At 41.4% G+C, this 23,048-nt stretch overlaps 1 protein-coding gene across 3 annotated transcripts in view; it reads right to left on the bottom strand.

The window, feature by feature from the left end:
- Positions 1 to 217: 217 nt before the first annotated feature.
- Positions 218 to 23,048, bottom strand: part of CNOT2 (CCR4-NOT transcription complex subunit 2) — a 121,191-nt gene continuing 98,360 nt past the window's right edge. For 2 of the 3 annotated variants that reach the window (XM_038756243.1, XM_038756241.1), the window contains 8 exons: positions 20,079 to 20,203; positions 18,593 to 18,713; positions 18,324 to 18,480; positions 15,704 to 15,765; positions 15,566 to 15,615; positions 12,096 to 12,196; positions 9,357 to 9,501; positions 218 to 1,425 (listed from right to left, as the gene is read on the bottom strand). In XM_038756243.1, coding sequence (XP_038612171.1) covers positions 1,339 to 1,425; positions 9,357 to 9,501; positions 12,096 to 12,196; positions 15,566 to 15,615; positions 15,704 to 15,765; positions 18,324 to 18,480; positions 18,593 to 18,713; positions 20,079 to 20,203 — 848 coding nt within the window. In that variant the 3' untranslated portion in view covers positions 218 to 1,338. The remainder of the gene's footprint in view (positions 1,426 to 9,356; positions 9,502 to 12,095; positions 12,197 to 15,565; positions 15,616 to 15,703; positions 15,766 to 18,323; positions 18,481 to 18,592; positions 18,714 to 20,078; positions 20,204 to 23,048) is intronic. The other variant, XM_038756242.1, reaches the window with a different exon arrangement.

The raw sequence follows: 23,048 nt of genomic DNA, 5'->3' as shown, positions 1-23,048 counted from the left end.
TATAATACTATGATTTCCTATAGTTCTTGAACTATATGTGAAAAGGTTTCATTAAAACTGAGTAGCCAGTAGCAAAAAAACTTTTTCCTTTTCAGCCCCATAACCGCTGTTTAGCTTGATATTTTAAGAATTTCAACAGGCTCTTTTTTTTTTTTTTGGTCCATTTTTCATGTTGAAGAAATGACTTCACAATCTTAAATCAAAGTCAACACTGTAGTGAGGAGAGCTTTTCTACTTTATTACAAAGAGAAGAAGCCTTTATGTGGTCAGAAAATACAAGATTGATTTTTTTTTTTCTCTTCCTATGAAACGCTGCTGTTCACGCAGCCAGAGTGAATTGTCTCAGTTCACTTCTTTAAGTCCCATCACATTCACTTGGGTATGGATGTCCTTGGCTGCTGAAAATCTGGCCCTTTTAGTGCACAGGCGACGAAGACGTCCCCTGACCAGCCGTTCCAGAATGTCCCGTTTTCATATATTGCATCCATGCACACCTCCTAAAAATGAGGTACAGCAGGGCAAACATTTTCCAAAATAGATGTCATATATATAATATATACACATTCGTACATACATACCTTTATTCATGTGATGTCCAAAAATTTAAAAAAAATGTACACATTTATTACAAAATCGTAACAAAGACTGGACAGTGTTTTGCTCATTCTGGAAAGATGAAGCTCAGTAATACACAACCCAGGAAGTCATCCAGAGGTTGTGGCAATATCTTTCTTTAAACAGTCAAGATATTCTTGCATTAAGCTTGGCGAAAACTGCCTTTCAAAAACAGAAGGGGAAGTAAAATGAAAGAAGCAAGACCTTGCTCATCTTTCCCAATGAAATACGAGAAGGATCTTCACATAAAAATGCACAAACGTTTTGTTTTATTACCAATAGTGCTACAATGAACAATGCAAATTTTGTCAAATTTTTCGTTGGTTTTGGTCGGGGATGGGGTGGGGTGGGGGAGGATTTTTGGTTTTTGGTTATTTTTTCTTTTCCCTTTACATTTTGGAAACTTAAGTGGTCAACTTCTGTCAGTGTACTGGTTTGTCTTTCTGTACAGACCCAAATCTGTCCGCTGGCAAAAAAAAAAAAAAAATACGATAAAATAAATGGGAAAATCCAGACCCTGCTCAAACTAGAAAACAAAAAATGACCAATTTAGTTGTTGGGCAGCACAGAATTTGTAAGGCAGGTCCTCACGTAGTGAACCTTTGCATGAGCCAATTGCCAGATCCTCAAGGAATTAAAACCAGGGTGCCTGAGCCACATCAGTTCTGCCGTTATGTTGAGTATTGTGCTGAGACAGCCATACCCCAAGAAAAGGGAAGTCTTTTAGAAGGCTTGCTGAGCAGGGTTGTAGTTGAAAGTTGATGGCAGGTGAGGCCTTTCTTCTAATTTGTCATATTCCAGATGGAACTCCTACAACAGAAAATAATTGCAAGATCAGAAGTCTTGATTGCACATTCGCTTCCCGATAAAAGGCTGTGGGCCCAACTGATTCTTTGGACTTAAGACTGTGAGCCCCACGTGGGACAGGGACTGTGTCCAACCGGATTAAGTGGTATCTGCCCCAGTGCTTGCCGCATAGTAAGCGCTCAACAAATAATGATGTTGATAATAATAGGACGATATAGAGTCACATAGAAACATACACAGATCCCTTTCATTTCTCCCTTTTTTACTGGCTCGTGTGGTGCAATTAACTGTCATTTTTCATTAGATTAGTCGGGGGAAATTAAGGCCGATCAGAACGTAAGTAACCACTAGGCTGCTGCCTTGAGCCTACATCAGGCAAACCTCTTCATCTCACTACGGAAATTAATAACTTAGCTCTGCTATTAAATAAAAACGTATTGCTGAATGAATAGTCAACACAAACACCTAGAAAGTGATCGGGTTCTAAGTAATGAATTGCTTTCAGGCATTTGTCACCCTTGTACATTGTACTTTAAATGCCGCGAACACTGACTCTCCAGCTCATTTTAAATGAGCATTTCTGTGTACTATTTAATCAGTGTTACGGTCAGATTAGCTGGCAACTGCTCCAAACATCCATCAGAGAAATCTGGTAGAAGGATTTGGGGTCATGTTTTACATTTGCTCCTTTAAAAACTGTTTCAAAAACTGAGAGAAATGACAGATTTCAAAAACTCTTATCCCACTCCTATCACTAGCCTGGCCTCGTTCATAAACCACATACCATGAAAAACATGTAAAGTGGTTTAAATTTGGTTTAGAAAGCTCAATTAATATGTACACACGCTGAGTTGCCCAAATTTCAAAACGGCTGGTAGATCTGCCTTTGGTTCTCCCAGCATTGCACTACAGGGTAAGCAGACAATTGTGGAGGGGAAGGAGGGTGAAAAAGGAGAATACGCGCAATATTTACGAGGTTTCTCGACTGAGGAAACAGAAAACGAGTGTTGTGCCTATTTAAATTTAGAAAAGGGCAAGAAAGCTCCAAGTTTTAAGTTCAAACTGATTTTCGTTAATTGATCATCCAATATTACTACCCATATCACCCATATCCTAGAGGCTGGAAAGGTCATCTAATGGTGCTACTTAAAGGTCTAATTCATTTCTGGCCAAAAATTTGAATTTGGTTCAATGCACCCTAGTGGTTTGGTTCCGCTTCTGAATTTTGACTAAATACTAACAATAGAAATCGGAATTGAAAGTTTTAACTTCTAAGCTCTAAGTCTGCGTGATAATTATTCTTTTGGGGAGCAGCAGTGGGGAGAAGTGCAGGGTGGTGAGAGGAGGATGGAGTTAAAGGGAAGAAGCACAGCAGTTTTAAACAGATTCACTAGCGTTTTTCCACGCTATGAATACTTGGTCAAAAATCCATTAAAGAAAATTACCTCACAAAACTTCTTCCCAGAATTGATGCTGAAAATAATTCAGTTACCTGAAAAGCTCAAATTAGTTTAAAAGGTTACCCCCATTTTAGACAAACGGGTAACTAAGGCACAGGAGAAATGTTACTTGCTAAGGTTAGAGGTGAAGTAAACAAGCAACAACAACAGGTGGGAGAACTGATATTTATTCTAACATATCTGAAGTGCTTTCTGCATTTTATATAGAAATTAAACAAGCTTGGAGAAATAAACAGGACTTGTGATTCCCGATTTGATTCTCCAGCCACAAGAAGACAGTTCCAATTCTTCCATTTCGAGAATTAATATTGGTAATTCAGTCTCCTAATCAGAATTTCACTTACTGTACTTCAACTTTGAGATGCTGTAATAGCAACTGTGTAATAGGCAGAAAATACAGAATGCCCTACAACTCAAAAGGACACAATTTTAATTCAAGTCTCTGCAAAGGAAAAATGAATTTGGCTCCAGAAGCTGAACTATATTAATCTCCTCATATATAATGGAAAGATAAATCTTTCTTAACCTCAAGAAGACCCTTTTAAATCCAGGGCACACGAGTTGAATACTTCCAATTTTTTGTTTTTTTGTTTCTCCAAACTATTCTACACATAGGCATCATTCTCTTCCCCTTAATTGTGGCGCCAACTGGTCCTGAGAAGCAGCATGGCCTAGTGGATAAAACCCGGGCCTGGGAGGTGGAAGGACCTGGGTTCTAATCCTGGGTCTGCCACTTGTCTGCTGTGTGACCTTGGGCAAGTCACTTAACATCTCTGGGCCTCAGTTCTCTTGTAAAATGGGGTTTAAGACTGTCAGACAAGGACTGTGTCCAACCTGATTACCTTGTATCGACCCCAGCTCTCAGTACAGTGTCTGGCACATAATAAGTGCCAAATACCATTAAAAAGAAAAATTTAAACAGAAAAAAAAATCAATTCTCCTTCCTCTCTCTCCTCACGGTACCTCGGATCCCTGAAATTATGGCAGTCTCCCACCAATTTTGTTGTTGTGTTGTTCAGAAATGAATGTTCAAAAGAGAGATTAGAGTTTGAAGATGAAAAGAGTAGACAAAAGAAACCAGAGCCCTGGTTTCCATCTGTGGCATGTATTTATGCCACACACAGAACTTCCCATTACTTAATTCTCCCATTAGCAAAAGAAGTATAGTAATATTGAAGAGCATTGTGATAAGTACTTTCATGAACTGCATTTCTGTCATTACAATATAGGAACTAAAAGGGCAGGCTTTACTGAACTCCATTAAATATCAATAGATTCAATGGGAAGTTCAATTTTTCGATAAGTGAAAAGTCTTCCTTTAACAATTATCCTAAACCTAAGGGTGGTCTTGCAGATATTAGGTGTTATTTGAGGAAAAGCTAAATAACGACAATTTAAACAGTTATGCTAACCCTAAAGGTGGTCTTGCAGATATTATGTGTTATTTGAGGAAAAGCCAAATAACGACAATTTAAACAGTTTACTGATGAGGATTAGAAGCAATGTTATCGAGTGGGTAGAATGAAAACCTGGGAGTCAGAAGGACTTGGGTTCTAGTCCCACCTCTGCCACTTGTCTGCGGGGTGACCTTGGACAAGTCATTTCACTTCACTGGGTCTCACTTACCTCATCTGTAAAATGGGGATTACATCTTTGATCCCCGTGTGGGATATGGACTCTGTCCAACCCGATTAGCTTTTATCTACCCCAGCGCTTAGTACAGTGCCTGGCACATAATAAGCACTTAACAAATACCATTAAAATATGTAAATATATACATGATGCCCAGTTATCTGTTTCATGCTTTACTATTTAATGAGAGCCTCTGAATTTTCAGCGCTTAAAACAGTGCTTTGCACACAGTAATAATAATAATGGCATTTATTAAGCGCTTACTATGTGAAAAGCACTGTTCTAAGCACTGGGGAGGTTACAAGGTGATCAGGTTGTCCCATGCAGGCTCACAGTCTTAATCCCCATTTTACAGATGAGGTAACTGAGGCCCAGAAAAGTTAAGTGACTTGCCCAAAGTCACACAGCTGACAATTGGCGGAGCTGGGATTTGAACCCATAACCTCTGACTCCAAAGCCCGTGCTCTTTCCACTGAGCCACGCTGCTTATCATAGTAAGCGCTTAATAAATGCCATCATTATTATTCAACAGTGACATGGTGTTTTACCCTGCCATTAGCTTCCCTTTCCTTCTAAACATTCTGACTGACTTGCTAAGTAGATAATGGCATCTGTTTAGTATAGATATCGGCACAAGTAGCTTAAGGGTTTGTTAGCATAAAATATCCAAGGACTAGCAATAATTATTACAGCATCATATTTAACGCTTGTCTTCCAAAGATCACTAAATAAGATGAAAAAGGCAACACTAAAAATTGCAATAGCTACATCTGCACTCATAAACAGCATTTAAAATGTTCATTTTGGTTTACCTTGCTATTACACGTTTACCTTGCTATTTGATCACTCAACTAGATTTTTAAAAATCATACTTTAAAAAATATTTATAATGTCTTGGTCCATTTTTTTGGTGTTGGGAATCGTACTTTGTTTAGCGCTCTTTCACTTATCATGTTCTTTTCATGGAACCAATTAAGAGGACCGTGCTGGCTACGGTAGCAATTTACAGTTTCCACAAATATGGACTGATTCTCCCTGCTTTAACGGGAAGTTCGTATTAGCAAATAATGAGTCCGATTCTGACGCTGAGAAAGAAACACACCTGAGGAATGTTCATTTTTTCAAATCACCAGGCAACCAGTTTGAGCACCCGAAGGAGTTGGTTTGGTTTATTGAAGGGAAGTTGAAATATATTATTTCTAGCATGATCTGACCTGATATTTTATAAATGAAAGCAAATTACAGATATGTTACATAATGACAATAGTCTATCTAGAGGTTTCTAGCACTAAAAAGAACTACTCTATATTAGCCTCATAAGTAAGTGCCCAACACCCCTTGAGGATCTGATAACACAAAATGTACAAGTATTAGCAATTAGTATAATAGCATCTTATTTAATACATTTCTTCCAAAGATCACAATACTGTAAAAGCTCCTTGAGGGCCTCATATCTACCAACTCTACTGCATTGTTTCCTCCAAAGAACTTAGGACAGTGCTTTGTACACAGGTAAGTGCTCAATAAACAGGGCTCCATGCTTAGAACAGTGCTTGGCACACGGTAAGCATTCATTCATTCATATTTATTGAGCGCTTACTGTGTGCAGAGCACTGTCCTAAGCGCTTAGCACTGTACTAAGTGCTCGCTAAGCTAAGCACTTGCTATACTAAGCACTTAACAAATACCATCATTATTAATAAATATCTCTGAACAATGAAAGATAGTACCATTTTCATTTTACGTACAGGAAAATTAAGGCCAAGCAAGAGATCAGTACCTTTTTTATGGTATTTGTTAAGCACTTACTACGAGTCAAACACTGTTCTAAGCGCCGGGGTAGATACAAGTTAATTTGGTTGGACACGGTCCCTGTCTCGCCTGGGGCTCACAGCCGTAGTAGCTTGCACTGATTAGTTGACTTTTAGACTGTGAGCCCACTGTTGGGTAGGGACTGTCTCTATATGTTGCCAATTTGTACTTCCCAAGCGCTTAGTACAGTGCTCTGCACATAGTAAGCGCTCAATAAATACGATTGATGATGATGATGATGACTTGGAACTTTTATTTCTGCATTGGCTCTACACTTAAGGCGTCCTGTGTGTCAGTCTAGTTTTCTCAGGAAAGCATTCTATACTTCTTGGACGTAGTAAACACAAAAACAGAAATCAGTGCGAAAACCTTACATGGTATAAATTTCAAATATATAAATATTTTAATAACAAAGCCTTTCTGAAGCCACATTTCCTTCAGGAGGCCTTCTCCGATCGTTTTCTTCTCCTGAGGTCATATCCCCAAACTACCATTCAGTACTTCTCAGCCAACTATATACTTATGCCCTGAGGCCTGTCTATAGCACTTTTGAATGTAACTTACATAACCTACTATTGAAGCACTTGCTCATCTACATATCCATTTTCCCTTTTTCTACATCTACCTGTAAATTATTTTGTGTTTGCCTCTCTCCCGCTAGGCTGAAAGTTCCTAAGGCCAAGGATGGTGTATCTTACATCTATTGTACTCTCCAAACAGTGTTTCTCACACAGCAGGAGGCTCAACTGATGAATGATTTTATATTCCGCTAGTCACAAAGAAGTACTTGGTGGCCTGAAGTGGCTAATTTACTGAAAATCTTTAGCTTTTCCAATTCATATTAAAACAACTGTACTTTCCAGTTAATCAATTAAAGCAATTAATATATTTACATGCTGAGAAGCAGAACAGCGTAATGGATAGAGCACGGGCCTGGGAATCAGTAGGTCATGAGTTCTAATCCTGGCTCTGCCACTTGTCCGCTGTGTGACCTTGGGCAAGTCACTTTCCTTCTCTGTGCCTCGATTACTCATCTGTAAAATGGGGACTGAGACTGGGAGACCCAGGGGGACAGAGCCTGTGTCCAACCTGATTTGCTTGTAGCCACCCCAGCATCTAGTACAGTGCCTGGCATATAGTAAATGCTTAACAAATACCATAATAATAATAATAACATCTTAAAAGTGTGAGAAGCAGCATGGCTTAATGGAAAAAGCACAGATCTGGGAGTGAGAGGACCTGGATTCTAATCCTGGCTCCACCACGTCTGCTTTGTGACCTTAGGCAAGTCATGGAACGTCTTTAAGCCTCAGATGAGCCCTTTCTGGGATAGTGTCTCTGTCCAACCCAATTATCTTGGTTTAGGTCCAGTATGTGCTTAGAACAGTGCCTGACACATAGTAAGCGCTTAACAAATACCATAAAAAGTGCTATTCTAGAAATTAGGCAAAATGAATTTTTCTTCACATCAACGTTCTTCGAAGAACATAAATGCTAAATAGGGATGAAAAGTGTTTCTGATACTTCTAAAGAAAATAGAAAGGACTAACGGGAGAAAACAAGGTGAAGAAAATGGAGTGGCAGGAGGTACTGGACTGGAAAATAGCCTTCCTAGGGGCTGGGAGAAGTCTCCACTTATAAAAGTAATTTTTAAACATTTTACAGAATGATTTCAAACTGTGAAAAGAAGATATTGTTACTTATTGTAGCATTTACACTGCCTAGCATATTACCAGCATTCAATGAATCTTAAATGTCAATGATCACAAATCAATCCATTTTGGAATTTAAAAGACAAATTCCCTTCGGTATGACTATTTCAAAATACTTACAAATGGATTCTTAAATCACAAAAGCGATAATCTGCACTTCCTGATGGGCACGGTCTGAAACATCTCTAACATCAACAATTAAAATAAAAATATGTATCTGTCCTTTTTCTGAGCGGGGATTTTTTAAGGATCCCACCCTTCTCTACGTTTTCTTTAAACATAATGCCTCAAAAGTTTTGGCTTCTGTTTACAAAAATCTCTTCCATTTGGTATATGTAGCCCCAGTATAGGCTGGTAGTACTTTTGTTTTTCAGACTCTTGAGATTTTTCTTTCGAGTTGTCCAATTCTCTACCAATTTTCTTGGGAAGGTATGGCTTCATGACACATACCGAGTAACCGGCTCCTCCATTTCATGGTTTTTTAAAACATGCTTTTGGGACGTGCTAAATGATAAGATGAACGCATCACTTTTTATATTGATAGAAACAAATCCTGAGTTGAGGAAGTATAGAAGCCAAGCTACCATTCCCCCTAAACCTTTAACATAACCTGTCCTGAGGGTAATTCTGAATTCTGGGGTAGTAGAACCATATTCTTGCCCTCTTAGTCCTATTCCCCTGGATTGAGGAGTAGAAATTTTAGTGACAGCAGTGGCAGTTTTGGGCGAGAAACAAGAATAACACATAGCACTCCTGGACTATAAGGCAATGCTTTCCTAAGGCTCTAAAAAACAGAGGATATACAATTGCTTTTTCAGATCAATATTTGCCCATTTGCCCAACAGCCCTGACACACTCACCGGCTTCCCTTTATTCTTATGACTCAATCTAGTTCCTTCTTTTCTTTTTTAAGTTTCCAACAAGCTTGGCTACCTTTCATTAGAATGAGTAAAATATCCCAATGTCAAAATCTGTTTTTCTCAACAGAGTTGTGTGTTAAGCACAATAATATAAGAATACGTGAGTTTAGGATTGCAAGAGCGTGTCTTTATTTTACAATTCAGTAGTCACAGAAAATATTTTGAGTGACATCAGGTCATGGGCCAATTCCCCAAATCTCTTTACTCTGCTGCATCTGTTTTCCTGGCTTCTGATGGTTCAGGCCCACCTCCTAAAGTCTTCAGACATGGAACAGAGAAACGATTTGGGAAAGAATGGGCAACTTATAGTGCCTACACAGAGCTGATAAACAAGGAGGCTTTTTAAAAAGGAGCCCAAGTTTTGACATTTACACATTTGCACAAGGAAAAAAATATACCTTAGCTACTTTCCTCCAGTTAAGACAGTCAAAGAAGTAATATGTTCCCCTCTCATATGTATTGGTTTTCATTGTTGGCTCCATGCCCGGTGCCCTGGTAATCCATACTCGCTCTTCTTTGTGGTATCTCCAATCTCTATTGAAACTTTTATTTTTAAGAGAAAAAGGGAGTTATTTTTTGGCATTGCCCAAATTACACATTTTCATACGAAGCTCATACAAATTATTTCAACAGGGATGAATGTAAATCAGGAATAACGTGATTTATTTCTCCCCCCTGAATCTCATACCCGACTTAGCCATCGCATACTCGCTGTACTGAATGTTGAAAAGGGAGATCTTTATACAATCTGTTCAAGAATGAAGTCTTTCATCTACATTCCTAGAAACCCATTTCACCTGTTTTCTTAAGACACCTTTTGGTGCTTTGAAAAAAAATGGGGGGCTTACAGGAGAACACTGACAGAAAAATGGATCAATCATTGGCATTTATTGAGCACTTACTATGTGTAGAGCACTGTACTAAGCGCTTGGGAGAGTATGATACAACACAATTAGCAGACACATTCTCTGCCCATAACGAGCTACAACTACACAGTCTTGGTAATGCACCATGCTCCTACACTATGTTTAATCCTCAATTTAAATTTAATGACTAGTTTGTGATAGTGATTAACTTGAGGGTTGCAAGAGAAGATTGGGAGGAGTGCTGATTTGCTGTATTTGGTTGGAACTGAATCTTGGTCCACTAAACGTACAATCTCGCTTGAAGGACCCAATAGAAAAATCAGAAGAAGACGTCATTAGTGACAGTTCTTAAAATGAACAAATTTGCAGAAAACAGATCTCACCCAATTCCCCTAATGCTAAACATCTATAGTAATCTGACCCATCTGAACTCGGGAAATTCTGGTTCCGCAACTGAAAACAAGGTGAATTTCAATGGCTTGGGAATAAGGAATGGAAACGAGAAATGCCTGCTCCAGAGAGATGAATAGGGCAGCATTTCTGGGTAGATAAAATAAGACTCTGCCTGATACTGTACAAAAAGAGAAAAACAGCTTTCCAAGTCAGAAATCAGCACAGTGGAAGACGACTTTAGCGTTTAAACACCGAGAACAATCAGCACAGAGGCTATGTTGGTAATGGGTGCAACATGGATGCTTTGGTAAATATGTCCTTTATTTTAGTTTGTTTTTAAAAACAACTTGGTAACAGTAACAGTATTCTGGTCAGACCCTGAAGATTAATTAAGTATTCAATCATCAAAGTCCCCTAAAATTCTCCCTGTACTTTCTTTTGATTTACAGTGCAAATCTTTTTTTTATTAAAAAAAAAACAAACCAGAAAGACAGTCATCAGTCCCTTTACCTGGAAGTTAACTTGATTTATTTACGTAATAAGAACCAAAAAGTAAGGATAGCAGAGTCCACAGGGTTAAGTCGACATAAAATACGCTGCCATCAGGGAAAGTTACACTCTGTGATTCAAAGTTCTCGCTCTTGGGCAAACGGGAGGAAGCAGGAGCAGTGGGAAAAGGACACGGCTCAAAATTAAGTGGTGAAGTGCAGCTTTGCACTAGTTGTCATTTTACCTCGAGTGGCCTGATTTTGAGAAATAGGGGGATTGACTGATTTTTTTCTTTGTTTTTAAAAAACCATCACTCTAATATAAAACAGTTCATTTCTTGCCACCCACTGAATGCAGACTTAACATAAAGAATAATAATAATAATGATGATGGGATTTGTTAAGCGCTTACTATGTGCGAAGCACTGTTCTAAGCGCTGGGGGGATACAAGGTGGTCAGGTTGTCCCACGTGGGGCTCACAGCCTTCACCCCCATTTTCCAGATGAGGTAACTGAGGCTCAGAGAAGCGAAGTGACTTGCCCAAGGTCACACAGCAGACATGTGGCAGAGTTGGGATTAGAACCCATGATCTCTGATTCCCAAGCCCCTGCTCTTGCCACTGAGCCACGCTGCAAAATGCAATATGGTTTTGCTCCTGGGTTTGGTTTTTTTTGTTTCATTTCGTTGTTTTTCTTGCAGGGGGAGGACAGAAACCTGGGGCTTCTCTCCCTTTTCTAGGCAGTAGGTTCATTATGGGCAGGGAATGTGATCGTTAATTCTGTAATACTGTACTCTCCCACATGTTTAGTCCAATGTTCTGCGCATAGCACTCAATAACTACCATTGACTGATTGATTGTGTGTCATCTCTGTCTTTGGATCTCTACCCTTGAAGCAACTGGTATTCACCCCACTCTCAGACCCACAACATTTAAACACATAGCCATAATTTCTTTAAATTAAAGTCTGTCTCCCACTGCACACTGTGAGCTCGTTGCGGGCAGAGAACGTGTCTAAAAACATCGTACTGTACTCTCCCAAGCACGTAATATAGTGTTCTGCACACAATAAGTGCTCAATAAACACCACTGATTGATGGGGCTCTGGCTAGGGAGATAGAAATTGCAATGAAGATAAATCGTGTTTCATTTCAGTATTTTTTAACTTTATGCAATACACCATAATTCAAGTGACTATTATCCAGAATAAAATCACTATTACCGATTACAAAAGTGTACTGCTTAGTTCTTTTTTTTTGCCTTCGTGGCAGTTGTCTTTGCTCAAAAACAAGCAACAAACAAAATTTTAAAATTACGCTTGAGGTGATACCACAGAAAACTATCAATCCATATATCGCAACCCCAAAATGAACAAAATATTTTGGACATACAGCTCTACTGCCGCTAGAAGTTGTAATACATCTCCTCCGTTCATGTAATAGAGATAAAACAGTAGATCTTCTCCATATCGACCAAGTTTTATTGCAGCCAGCTACGAAAGACGAGAAAACTATGATGAAAATCAAAAAAATAAAGACGATCCAGCAAAATACATCTCGACACCCATATGCGGGCACTTTTTTTCCCTCTCCCCCATCCCTAGCTAACGCTAAATCTGGGCAGTGGCAGGACAAGGTCCACTTGAGCCAAGTTGCTGGATGCTGAGAGGACTTCACCACATTTGGGCCAGTACAAAGGCAAACCTGGGTTAGGTTCAGAAAAGTTTTGGGGGCTGTGGCCAACCTCCAGGAATTCCCCATGCCATGGGCTTCTGACATTCCTTAAGGAGACTTACAATTGCAAACTCTCTCTGGGGCCTTCTCTCCTTCCTAGATTCTGCCTTCAACCCCTGGGACAATTCTCCTCGATAGCCACTGTACGTGACCACCAGGAATACATTTCTAGATTGTAAGCTTGCGATGGGCAGGGAATGGGTCTTCTAGTCCTACTGTAATGTTCTCCCCCAAGTGCTTAGTACAGTACTCTGCACATAGTGAGCACTCAACAGACAGCATGGATTGACTGACTGCTGTCACCATTTGATTCCCCCTTGACCACTCAATGGCTTTTAACTGTCCGTTTCTGCCTCTTTGAAATATTTTTTGGGCTAGGTTTAATGCCTCTCTCTCACACACTTGGCCCTTCTTCACCTTTAAATGTGTTTTAATAGTCACTCTCTTGGTCAAGGAACAAAGATCTTAAAGAAATTCATCTGCGCTCCTGGTTTCAAAGACCACCTTTATACATTAAGTAACATCAAAGTCGACCTCAGGCCTGATCTCTCTCATCTGCTCTCCAGACTACCTTACTTCCTCTTGCCTCCAGAACATCTCTACCTGCCATCTCAAAGAATCGATTAATTTTCTCTCCTAAGATCTCCTATTTTCCTTTCTCTCCCACCTCTTTCGACAATGTCACAGCCCTGCCACAGGCTCACGAACTTAGAGTCGCCTTTGACACCTCGTCGACTTCCCACAGTCCATCTAAAGCCAAATCATGCGATTTTTCTACCATTCTTCCCTACGCTACCCGGATACAAATGCTGGTCACCTTCCCTTGGAATAAGGCCACAGCCTTCCTAACACCTGGCTAATACACCTGGCTAATGTACCCACAACAGTAAGAATGATCTTTCTCGAGCACAAATTCAATCCTCGTCAAAATCCTCATGACTTCATTTGCAGGCTGGCAACTGGTACTCTTGAATCTGGGTACCCCAGATAATAATAATGATTATTATTATGGTATTTGTTAAGTGCTTACTATGTGCCAAGCACTGTTCTAAGTGCTGGATACAAGGTATTCACGTTGCACTGCTCTAAGCGCTGGGGTAGATAGAAGGTAATCAGGTCGTCCCACGTGGGGCACTCAGTCTTAATCCCCATTTTACAGGTGAGGTAACTGAGGCCCGGAGAAGTGAAGTGACTTGCCCAAGGTCACACAGCAGACAGGCGGCAGAGCCGGGATTAGAATCCATGACCTCCGACTCCAAGGTCTGGGCTCTGCTGCTTCTCCTAACTCCTGTTCTGCCCAAGCTCACCTCCCGGCTGGCTGCCATTCCACATTCCCATGTGTTCGAGTCAGTCCTAACACCCGGCCCTGAACCTCCATCCTTCTTCCCATTTCCACCTGGAAGGCCTCCTCCTTCCACTTCTGCAAATCCGGACAGGACTTAAAAACAGAGCTTTAAATAGGGCGGGTGAAATGCAGTCCACCAAGTCCGCAGCTTCGGCAGGTGAGAGTGACAGGCCACGCTTCCCTTCTGCCCCCACCCCCCAGGCTCCTTTTCACCCATTATTAACCAGGGGGCTGCAACCCGCGCTACCTGTCCCGCGGGATGCTGTCTCTAACTCTCCCTGTCTGAATCCTCTGGGCATCCACAGAGCGATTCCTAATTTAAGGATTCCTCTTGCTGCCGACCCTGTTTTTAGTCCAGAGGAAAGAGCGTGGCTCTGGGGATGGGGAGACCTATTTGTCAGCCCTGGCTCTGTAAGGGCTAGCTTCGATAGCGAAGCCTGATGACCGAACAACCACCTTTGGCATTCTACGATATCAGTAGTCCCAACGAGTGGTCTGCAAGATCAGTTGGCTAATGCGGGCGGCAAATAACGCCCTGGCCACCGACTGCTGGGCAATGATACTAAGGCACAAAAGAGCCCAGCCCGTGACAAACCTTTGTGTGCAATCCAACATCCTGGGCTCCCGTCCCCCATCGCTCACTGCACTACATGCCCTTGAGAAATCACAACTGGCAGGGAAGAGAGAGTTAAACCGGCACTGGGCACATCACCGGCCCGCCAATCAACTCCCCCTCAGAGGTTCTCCGTGCTGAGGTCTCCTCTGTCGTTCTCACAAGAGGCTCCGGAATCCCACCTATTCCCCGATCGCCACTACCAGGCCCTCCTTGTCGGCTCTTTCGGTAAGTTACGGGAGATTCATTCACTCACTCCTTCAATCGTATTTACTGAGCGCTTACTGTGTGCAGAGCACTGGACTAAGCGCTTGGAAAGTATAATACAGCAATAAAGAGAGACAATCCTTGCCCACAACGGGCGTACAGTCTAGAGGAGATATATCCCTTTTCCAAATGTCTTGAAAAAACTACCTCCCTTCTCTCTTTTGGAAACCCAAATCCTTCAGCTTGGCACAACTTCCGGCACTGAAGAGCGAATGCTATAGTCAGCGCAGAACAGGGATGACACCTGCTGCCTAACAATCCGCTTTCGCTCATTACACCCACCTCACATTGTTTCCCCCAGACATACCAGCTTGATTGGAAGAGGGGGAGACTCCCTTGGCAATGCTATTGCACTCTCTTACAAGAGCTGAAAACCGTTCTTTTTCAACCATTTCCTTCCTTAGGCATGAAGAGTCTATAGGCTGAAATCTGATAACATATAATTTTTGCGGGGCTTCGGAAACTTGGACTACATATTCTGTATTCACAGACCCAAAGCCCATGTGTATTCTAGATTTTCTACGGGTAGAATGATGAAAGAATGATAAATTGCACTACCTCGATTGTCTGGTCATATAAACTGATTAAGAAAAAACCCCAGCGAGTAGAGTAGTAATTTCAAATTAGAGGAATGATATACGGTGAAAAATTCCATCTGCCTTTCCGGCATCCTGGAACTGGTCATTTTTTGAAGCAGAAAACCTAATTCCTTCAGGTAAGGAAGGAAAAACATAGTTGGGGAACAAAACTGAGAAAAAAATCTTGATAATTGGGAAGACAAGATCTCTACGTATTTTTAAAATGCACTGCAAACTAACTGAAAATTTAATTATTTGTGTGACGATAAAAATACTAAGCACTCAAACCAATCCTAGGATCAGTAAAGCAATTAAATGCACCCACCTTATCCCTAATGTGAATGTTCGTCAAGTACTCAGATGGAACATGGAAGTCTAGATTAAAAAAAAAACAACAGACTTATTAATCGATTCTCATTTACAAATATTCATCAAAATACTGAACACAAACACTTTCCCCTACCTATGTCTTGAGGTCGACAAGGCGAAGATGCCCAGGGCGATGCAAATTTGGGATAGAGATTCCTGAATAGGAAAAGGAAAGTTACTTGCAAGTTAGTACCCGATCCCCACCCTTTCCAAAATGGTGAGCGCCTTTCGTTTAGGGCAGGGAGGGCCTCACTAAACCACTTCCACGCATGAAACCTAAGCACCTTGGGTGCTTATTTTCTTTGCTGCATCTCGGGGTATTGAACTTACCACATTAAGGAGACACAGCACCTCTGGTTTCTGACAGAAAGCAAAAGGCACGTTTACCTCTGTGTCAACTCTGATGATGCAGGACGGACGATGAACTGACTCTGGGGTCGGGGGGGAGGGATCAATCAGTCAATCGGGGTATTTATTGAGCGTTTACTGGGTGCAGAGCACTGTACTAAGCGCTTAGGAGAGTACGATATAAGAGTTGGTAGACATGTACCCTGCCCACAATGAGGTGACGGCCACTGCCCTGGGTTCACCAGTTTTAGAGAGGGAGTTGGGGGATCGGCAAGCTCAGCAAGCAAAAGTCTTCTGGAGTCCTCAGGCAAAGCTTTAACGGTTGGGCCGGTTTGAGATAGACTGTTCTAGAAAATCTGTTTTCACTCCACAACTTTTACTTTCTTTTTTCGTTCGTGTCATAGTCTACAGCACTTTCAGATTTTCCTGGTACTCTTGCCACACTTTTTCATGAATGCTGACAAATTTAAAACGGGGTGACTAAAGGTTTCCTGAATTTTATGGAAAGCTCAGAAAACAAGTTAGAAGTTACCAGTTGCTGGAGAACACCCAAGTTCTGATGTGACTCATTTCATCAAACCCGAACCACTTGCGGTGAAATTATTAAAATCTACACTGTAGAGCAGTAGCTCTCTCCTTTCAGGGGCCCTGGGTGCGAGCTATTATACTCTGTTTCGGTACTTTCAGTGGTGTTCCAGAATGTCTGCGTGGACCGCCAAACTGTATCGGAGAGGGCAACAAGAGGCCGTGAAGATTAAACCAACTGAGGCTTCAATTTGTAGAACACTGATTTTTCCCAAATTTTTCACAGCGGCAGCAGGGAGGGTCGACGACACGGGTGTTAACTTCAGAACTGCTCCAAGTGAGAAACCAGGACGCAGAGAAGTTAAAATGGCCTCTCGGTGCAAAGCTGGGACGAGAGCCCGACTCCGAACTCCTTGACTTCTGCTCTTTCCACTATATCCCCCTGCCTTTCTTCATCTCCCCAGCTCCTCCTCTACATTGTAGGCTCCTCTTGGACAGGGATCGCGTCTCCCGACTCTGGATGTGTCGGGACTGTGACAGACTTTTTAGACTGTGAGCCCACTGTTGGGTAGGGACTGTCTCTGTATGTTGCCAATTTGTACTTCCCAAGCGCTTAGTACAGTGCTCTGCACATAGTAAGTGCTCAATAAATACGATTGATGATGATGATGATGATGTACTGTGCTCTCCCCAGAGCTTCGTGTAGGGCTTTGCACACAACAAGCACTTGAAAAATACCACTGATTGACTGATGGATCGATTCTCGATTCTGACATTCTCAGGTGAGGGGTTCTGAATCTAAATGGGATCGTCTCTCCAAGTAACTGGGGGTCTCTGGGGTCCCGATGTGAGGTGAAGAGGAGAGAAAAGGGCAGGAAAGGGAGGAAATCCTACAGAGTGTTGGCATTACTTAACATTTCTTCAAGCTGTAGAGAAAGAATAATGACCCACTGGGAGATGAAAAATTGCTGGCTTGCAATTCTGAACCATCAGATGGTGACCCAGCCATCTCTCTTTAGGGCAAGAAAACCTTAAAGAAAAGTTTCAAGTTTCTCAATTTAACTTAACTACAGGGGTCCACAGTAGGCCCTAATGAAATCGAGTTCATTTAAAAACAAAATGAAATTATTATTATTACTATTATGGAATGGGATCATATCATAACCTCACAATATACTAAACACCCTGGACGGTCGGTTTGCAAAAAGAAGACTAACATTTAATCAAATGTACTGTTTACCAAAGGGCGCAGTCATACCTTCAAAATGAATTTCCTCCCTGACATGAGTTTTACAAGGCAGAACAGAGCGGAACACCTTAATGGTGATGCAAGTCATAAAGGAGGATTCAAAAACAGTGCCAGGTGAAGCAAATCCAGCTATGCATCAACTACACGGGCATACTAAATGGAATACCCTGCTGTTCACAAATATGATGCTACACACGCACATAATCGCACTAAGAGTTCGGTGGAAAGCCCTATGAAGGACAGCTAAGTGCAACTATCTTGGAGCTTTCTCTCTCGAGCAACTTCGGTTCCAAGACATCCACAGCACTACTGAAGAGCTCAAAAGATAGGCGGGACTCTGGCAAAAACCAGAAAACCCCTTTGAATTTCTTCCACTTCAACTAGAAGCAACCACAAGTGGGACCCCAAAACATAAAAGTACGAAGCCTCGACGTCTATTAGTGACCTTGAAAACCGACAGGGCAGCACACGGGAGTGTGCAGAAACACATAACCGTTTCAGAGTGCGTGAAGCCCCAGGAAACCTGCTTTTTGGAAGAGCGGTGTGAAACAAAATTATGCAACAAATGTTGTTATTGGAAAATGGGACTTACTCTGGGGAGTTGAGATTGAGGCCTAGTGTTGTTAAGTCACTTCCTAACGCAAGGTGTACCATTCCGGGGTCCGTCTCCGCTGCCCTTATAAACGTTAGCAAGCCAATCATTCCGAACTGGTCCGTCACCATCCCTTGAGGAATGTTAGTAACCCGGCCTGAAGAAGAAGAAGAGGAGAAAAAAAAGGGGACATTTTCTTCATAAGCAAAACCAACAAAGGAAGGGCATTTGAATATTCTTCCTAAAAATATGCATTCAAATGGGCCCACCGTCAGGTAACACCTGGATCCCCTTTTTCTGCTGGTTGTTGTTTTGTGTTGTTGAACTTTTATCTCCAGGGAATTTGGGTCCATCTGTACTTGAAGAAGTCTTGCCTGATGTATTCAAATTCTAACACGAGAAATAATTTCCAAATATAAGTACAGAATTGCCCGTATGCAAAAGTCCTTAGTTCGCAAATCCTCTTGTGAGTCATTGTTTGGTTATTCTCATGTGGTGGCAGGGTGACTTCTATTTGCCCTCGTTTCAATAAGTTTTAATACAGTGCTCAGTACAGTGCCTGGCACATAGTAAGCGCTTGACAAATACCATTATTATTATTATTATTATTATTTTAAAGCCAAATTCTAATGGTCTGCTTTGAACTCCCCAATGCACTGGCTCCCCGACAAGGGATATGTGAATAAATCCAGAATCACAGAGACGCAATTTCCAAATATTGATATTACTCAATGAAGTAAAAGTAATGCCGGCCAAACAGTGAGTGGGCACCCTCTTGTTTCTGGGGACCCTCGGCAAAAACTTTCCGTGGACTCTGTTAGGAGTCCCCAAATCATATGCATTTTCCAAAATAGCATCCAAAGTGGCACATCACGTACACACTAAGCCACCTGATCCCTACTACAATTGAAATAGGATCCCTTTCTTTCATTAAGATTTTACAAATATTCCCAACACCCGATGGTTCAAATATTACTTGGTATAAAAAATTATTCTTGCACAAGCACAAAAAAAAAAAATAAAATTATCGGGTGAACCAGAAAAAGAAAGCCAGAGTCATCTCCCGAGTGCTTAGGACAGTGCTCTGCACACAGGGAGTGCTCAATAAATAACTCGATTGACTGATCAAAATCAGCAAGTAACAGAAATGTACAAGGAGAGTCTCCAAAACTGATTCGGTGAAGAAAAATTCATTAGGAGAGTGAAATATTGAAGTAGTGTCACCAGTTGGAGAGAACACGGGCCGGGGAATCAGAAGGACCTGGGCTCTAATCCCAGCTCTGCCGCTTGTCTGCTGTGTGACCTCGGGCAAGCTGCTTAAATTCTCTGTGCCTCAGTTAGCGCATCTGTAAAATGGGAATTAAGACTGTGGGCCCCGTGGGGGACAGGGACTGTGCCCAACCTGTTTAGCTTGCTGTTTAGTACAGCACTGTACCCCACTGTTTAGGACAGTGCCTGGCACGTAGTAAGTACTTAACAAATACAATTAAAAAAAAGTAAATCAGCGTTTACAGGATCCTGATGACAGGGATAATAATAAAAATCTAAACGAACCGTGAAATCATCACGAACTCACAATATTTTCTAAGACAAGGAAAAACGGGTTTTCTTCTGGCAGGTTATATTTCTTGACCACATTCTTCAAAGGCTACACTGGCCAGAGAACTTGAACTATGACTACGAATTGTCAAATACACTGTTTATAAGCAAGGCAGGAGGAGCGGGGAAAGCAACAGAGCTTTTACGGTGACTTACGGATTTACTGTCGTCATTACTAGATGTTGGATCTTTATAGCTGGAACCTGGTAATGCTGGAAAATCCTCATTGTGTATCGAGAAGTCCTGGGATTGCTCACTTGCTGGTTTTGTTACCATTCCAACTGTGGAATGAAAATAAAGGGGGAGGTAGAGTTGAGATTTTTAAGGCACATCTATCTCAATGCTTAAAATTTGGTTGCAGATTTCCTAAACTGTATTTTTCCCGGCACATCTTTTTTAAAGTCATTCTTGGCTAAATTAGGATTTAAGATACTGCTGTGAAAAAACGTTTGCTGTTCAATTTTGATTTTGCTCTCCTACTCATCATTTCGATATATACAAGCGAGATATACCTCCAGCCCAGTGCAATATGTGAATGCTTAATAAATATTATTTTGGGGCAATGCTAGTAACCAAGCCATTAATTTGATGAGAGGAATTTGGTGTCCTTAATACATTTTCTAAATTAAACAATGAGCACGCTAGTTAACTGGCAAAACTACCTCCAAAATCAATTTGCAAAAAACCCAGCCATGACCTTCAGAAGAGAAAGCTGACCCCTTTCCCAGCCTCCACTATACCGGTTCACCACTCACCCCACCATCAAAGATCTCTTAAGGTCACACCTCCTCCAAGAAGCCGGCTTTCCCCGGCTCCCTCAACCTTCTGCACTTAGATACATGACCTCTAGACATTTGATATTTGTCCCAGCCTCAGCCCCACAGCACTTATACACACGCCTGTAAACTGCGTATTATATATTATTTATTCATATTAATATCCATCTCCCCCTCCAGACTGTACGCTCACCATGGGCAGAGAAATGCCAACTCTGTTGTACTGGACTCGCCCAAGCACTTAGTACACTGCCCTGCAAACAGTAAGCGCTCAATAGAAACCATTAATGATAGCAACTTCCCCATTATTTCTGATTTTTGCTAACTTCCATATTCCGAACCAGGGTTAAGGAATGTTTTGTGGTGGCCACTGACCACATCTTATAAAATTAGGCAAATTAAATAAAACGCATGGAAAGTGAATTTCTCAATGAGGACACTTATGAGCTGCTAATTTCGGAGGGAGGGAGGGTGTAACCACAAATTTCTATAGGCCACAAAACACACACATAAGTAAACTTCTTATTATACTTGGCACTGGGTCCAACGTTGATCAAAACAGACTATTCAGCTTGGGGCTGTAAAATTTAAACACTATACGCACTGGAAAATAGTTCCACAGATTTTGAATTGTAGTCCAGGGCCCAAAGAAGATAAAACCTTCTTGGTTTATCCAATATAGGCACAGCCCAAGTTATCATCATCTCATGATACATAAAATCATCTAGACTGTCAGCTCGTTGTGGTCAGGTTGTGTGACTACCAACTCTGTTGTGCTGTACTCTCCCAAACGCTTAGTACAACGCTCTGTGGACAGTATTATTATTATCCGGTGTCATCGAGTCATTTCCAATTCATAGAGCTCCTATGGATATATTTTCTCCAGAACGTCCTGTCCTCTGCCATAATCGGTAACCTTGTTAACAGTTCTTCCGTTATTATTGTTATGGTTTCTATCCATCTGGCTGCTGGGCTGCCTCTTCCATGTTTTCCCTGGACTTTTCCTAGCATTCGTGTCTTCTCCAGATTAGTCCTCCGGATGATGGGTCCAAAATATGCTCATTTAGGTCGAGCCATTTGGCCTTCCAAAACCCATTTGCAGGTTATTTACAAAAGCCTTCTCCAACACCACACTTCAAATCCCTTTCAATTCCTCTTTCTACCGTTTTTTCACCGTCCAGCTTTCGGATCCGTACATTGTCACTGGAAACGCCACAGAATTGACAATTTGTATTTTTGTGGCAATTGTTACATCAGCACACTTCATGACTTTTTCCAGGCTCCTCATAGCAAATCTTCCTAACATTAATCTTTGGCGTATTTCTTGACTACTAGGTTCCTTCATTATATTCAATTCCAGGAGAGAAAAACTGTCCACTATTTCAATCTTCTCTCCATCCACCATAACTATGTTAAAACTTCCAGTTGTCATGATCTTTGTTTTCTTGCCATTCAAATGCAGGCCCATCTTTCTGCTCTGATCCTTAACTTTTAAAAATAAGCCCTTCAAATCTTCTTCAATTTCTGCTACCAGGGTGGCATCAACTGCATAAGGAAGGCTGTTTATACTCCTTCCCCCTTTGTCTCCATCCAAGCCAACTTCTCTCACTAAGTATTAAGCATAAAGGATGAAGAGATAAGGTGATAAGATTCAACCCTGTCTTACTGCAAACAGTAAAAACTCAATAAATATCACTGATGGTGATGATAAAGTCCAGAGCTCCTGCCCTTACTGTTTGACCCATTGCTGGCGAAAGCGGCACTGCCTCTTGGATAAAGGATGAGCTTGGAAGCCAAAAGGACCTGGGTTCTAATCCTGACTCCGCCAACTGACTGCTGAGTGACCTTGGGCAAGTTGCTTCACTTCTCTGTGCCTGTTCCCTCAGTTGAAAAAAGGGATTCAAGATCGTGACCCCCTTGTGGGACACGGACTGTGGCCAACCTGATTTCCTTGTATCTACCCTACTGCTTAGTACAGCACGTAACAAATATCATTAAAAAAAAAATAAATAAAACAAACACAGTCCAATGCATCACTGCAAGAGGCCAAAACACATGAAGGAGTTGGGGTCAATCCACTATCAGCTAATATTCTGGAATTAAGTAGTCTTACATCCATTTTAAAGACAGCAGACGCATTTATATGCATGCCTGAAGGGAACCCAGGTGGAGAGGTATGCTCAAAAGCGTGAAGAGATATTCAGAAGGAACTGACTTGCTAAAAGGCACTTCCTGAAGACAAGAAAAAGGCTGCTATAACCTAAAATCAAAAAAACCCCAACACTACACCAGTAGAAGAGACTACTTTTGCAGCCTCCTGTAAAAGATTCATTTCACATAACTTCTCATT

This window comes from Tachyglossus aculeatus, chromosome 14 (genome assembly GCF_015852505.1).
Source record: "Tachyglossus aculeatus isolate mTacAcu1 chromosome 14, mTacAcu1.pri, whole genome shotgun sequence".
NCBI lineage: Eukaryota > Metazoa > Chordata > Mammalia > Monotremata > Tachyglossidae > Tachyglossus > Tachyglossus aculeatus.
The sequence above is the reverse complement of the archived record's forward strand: the minus strand, read 5'-3'. Positions and strand labels throughout refer to the sequence as shown.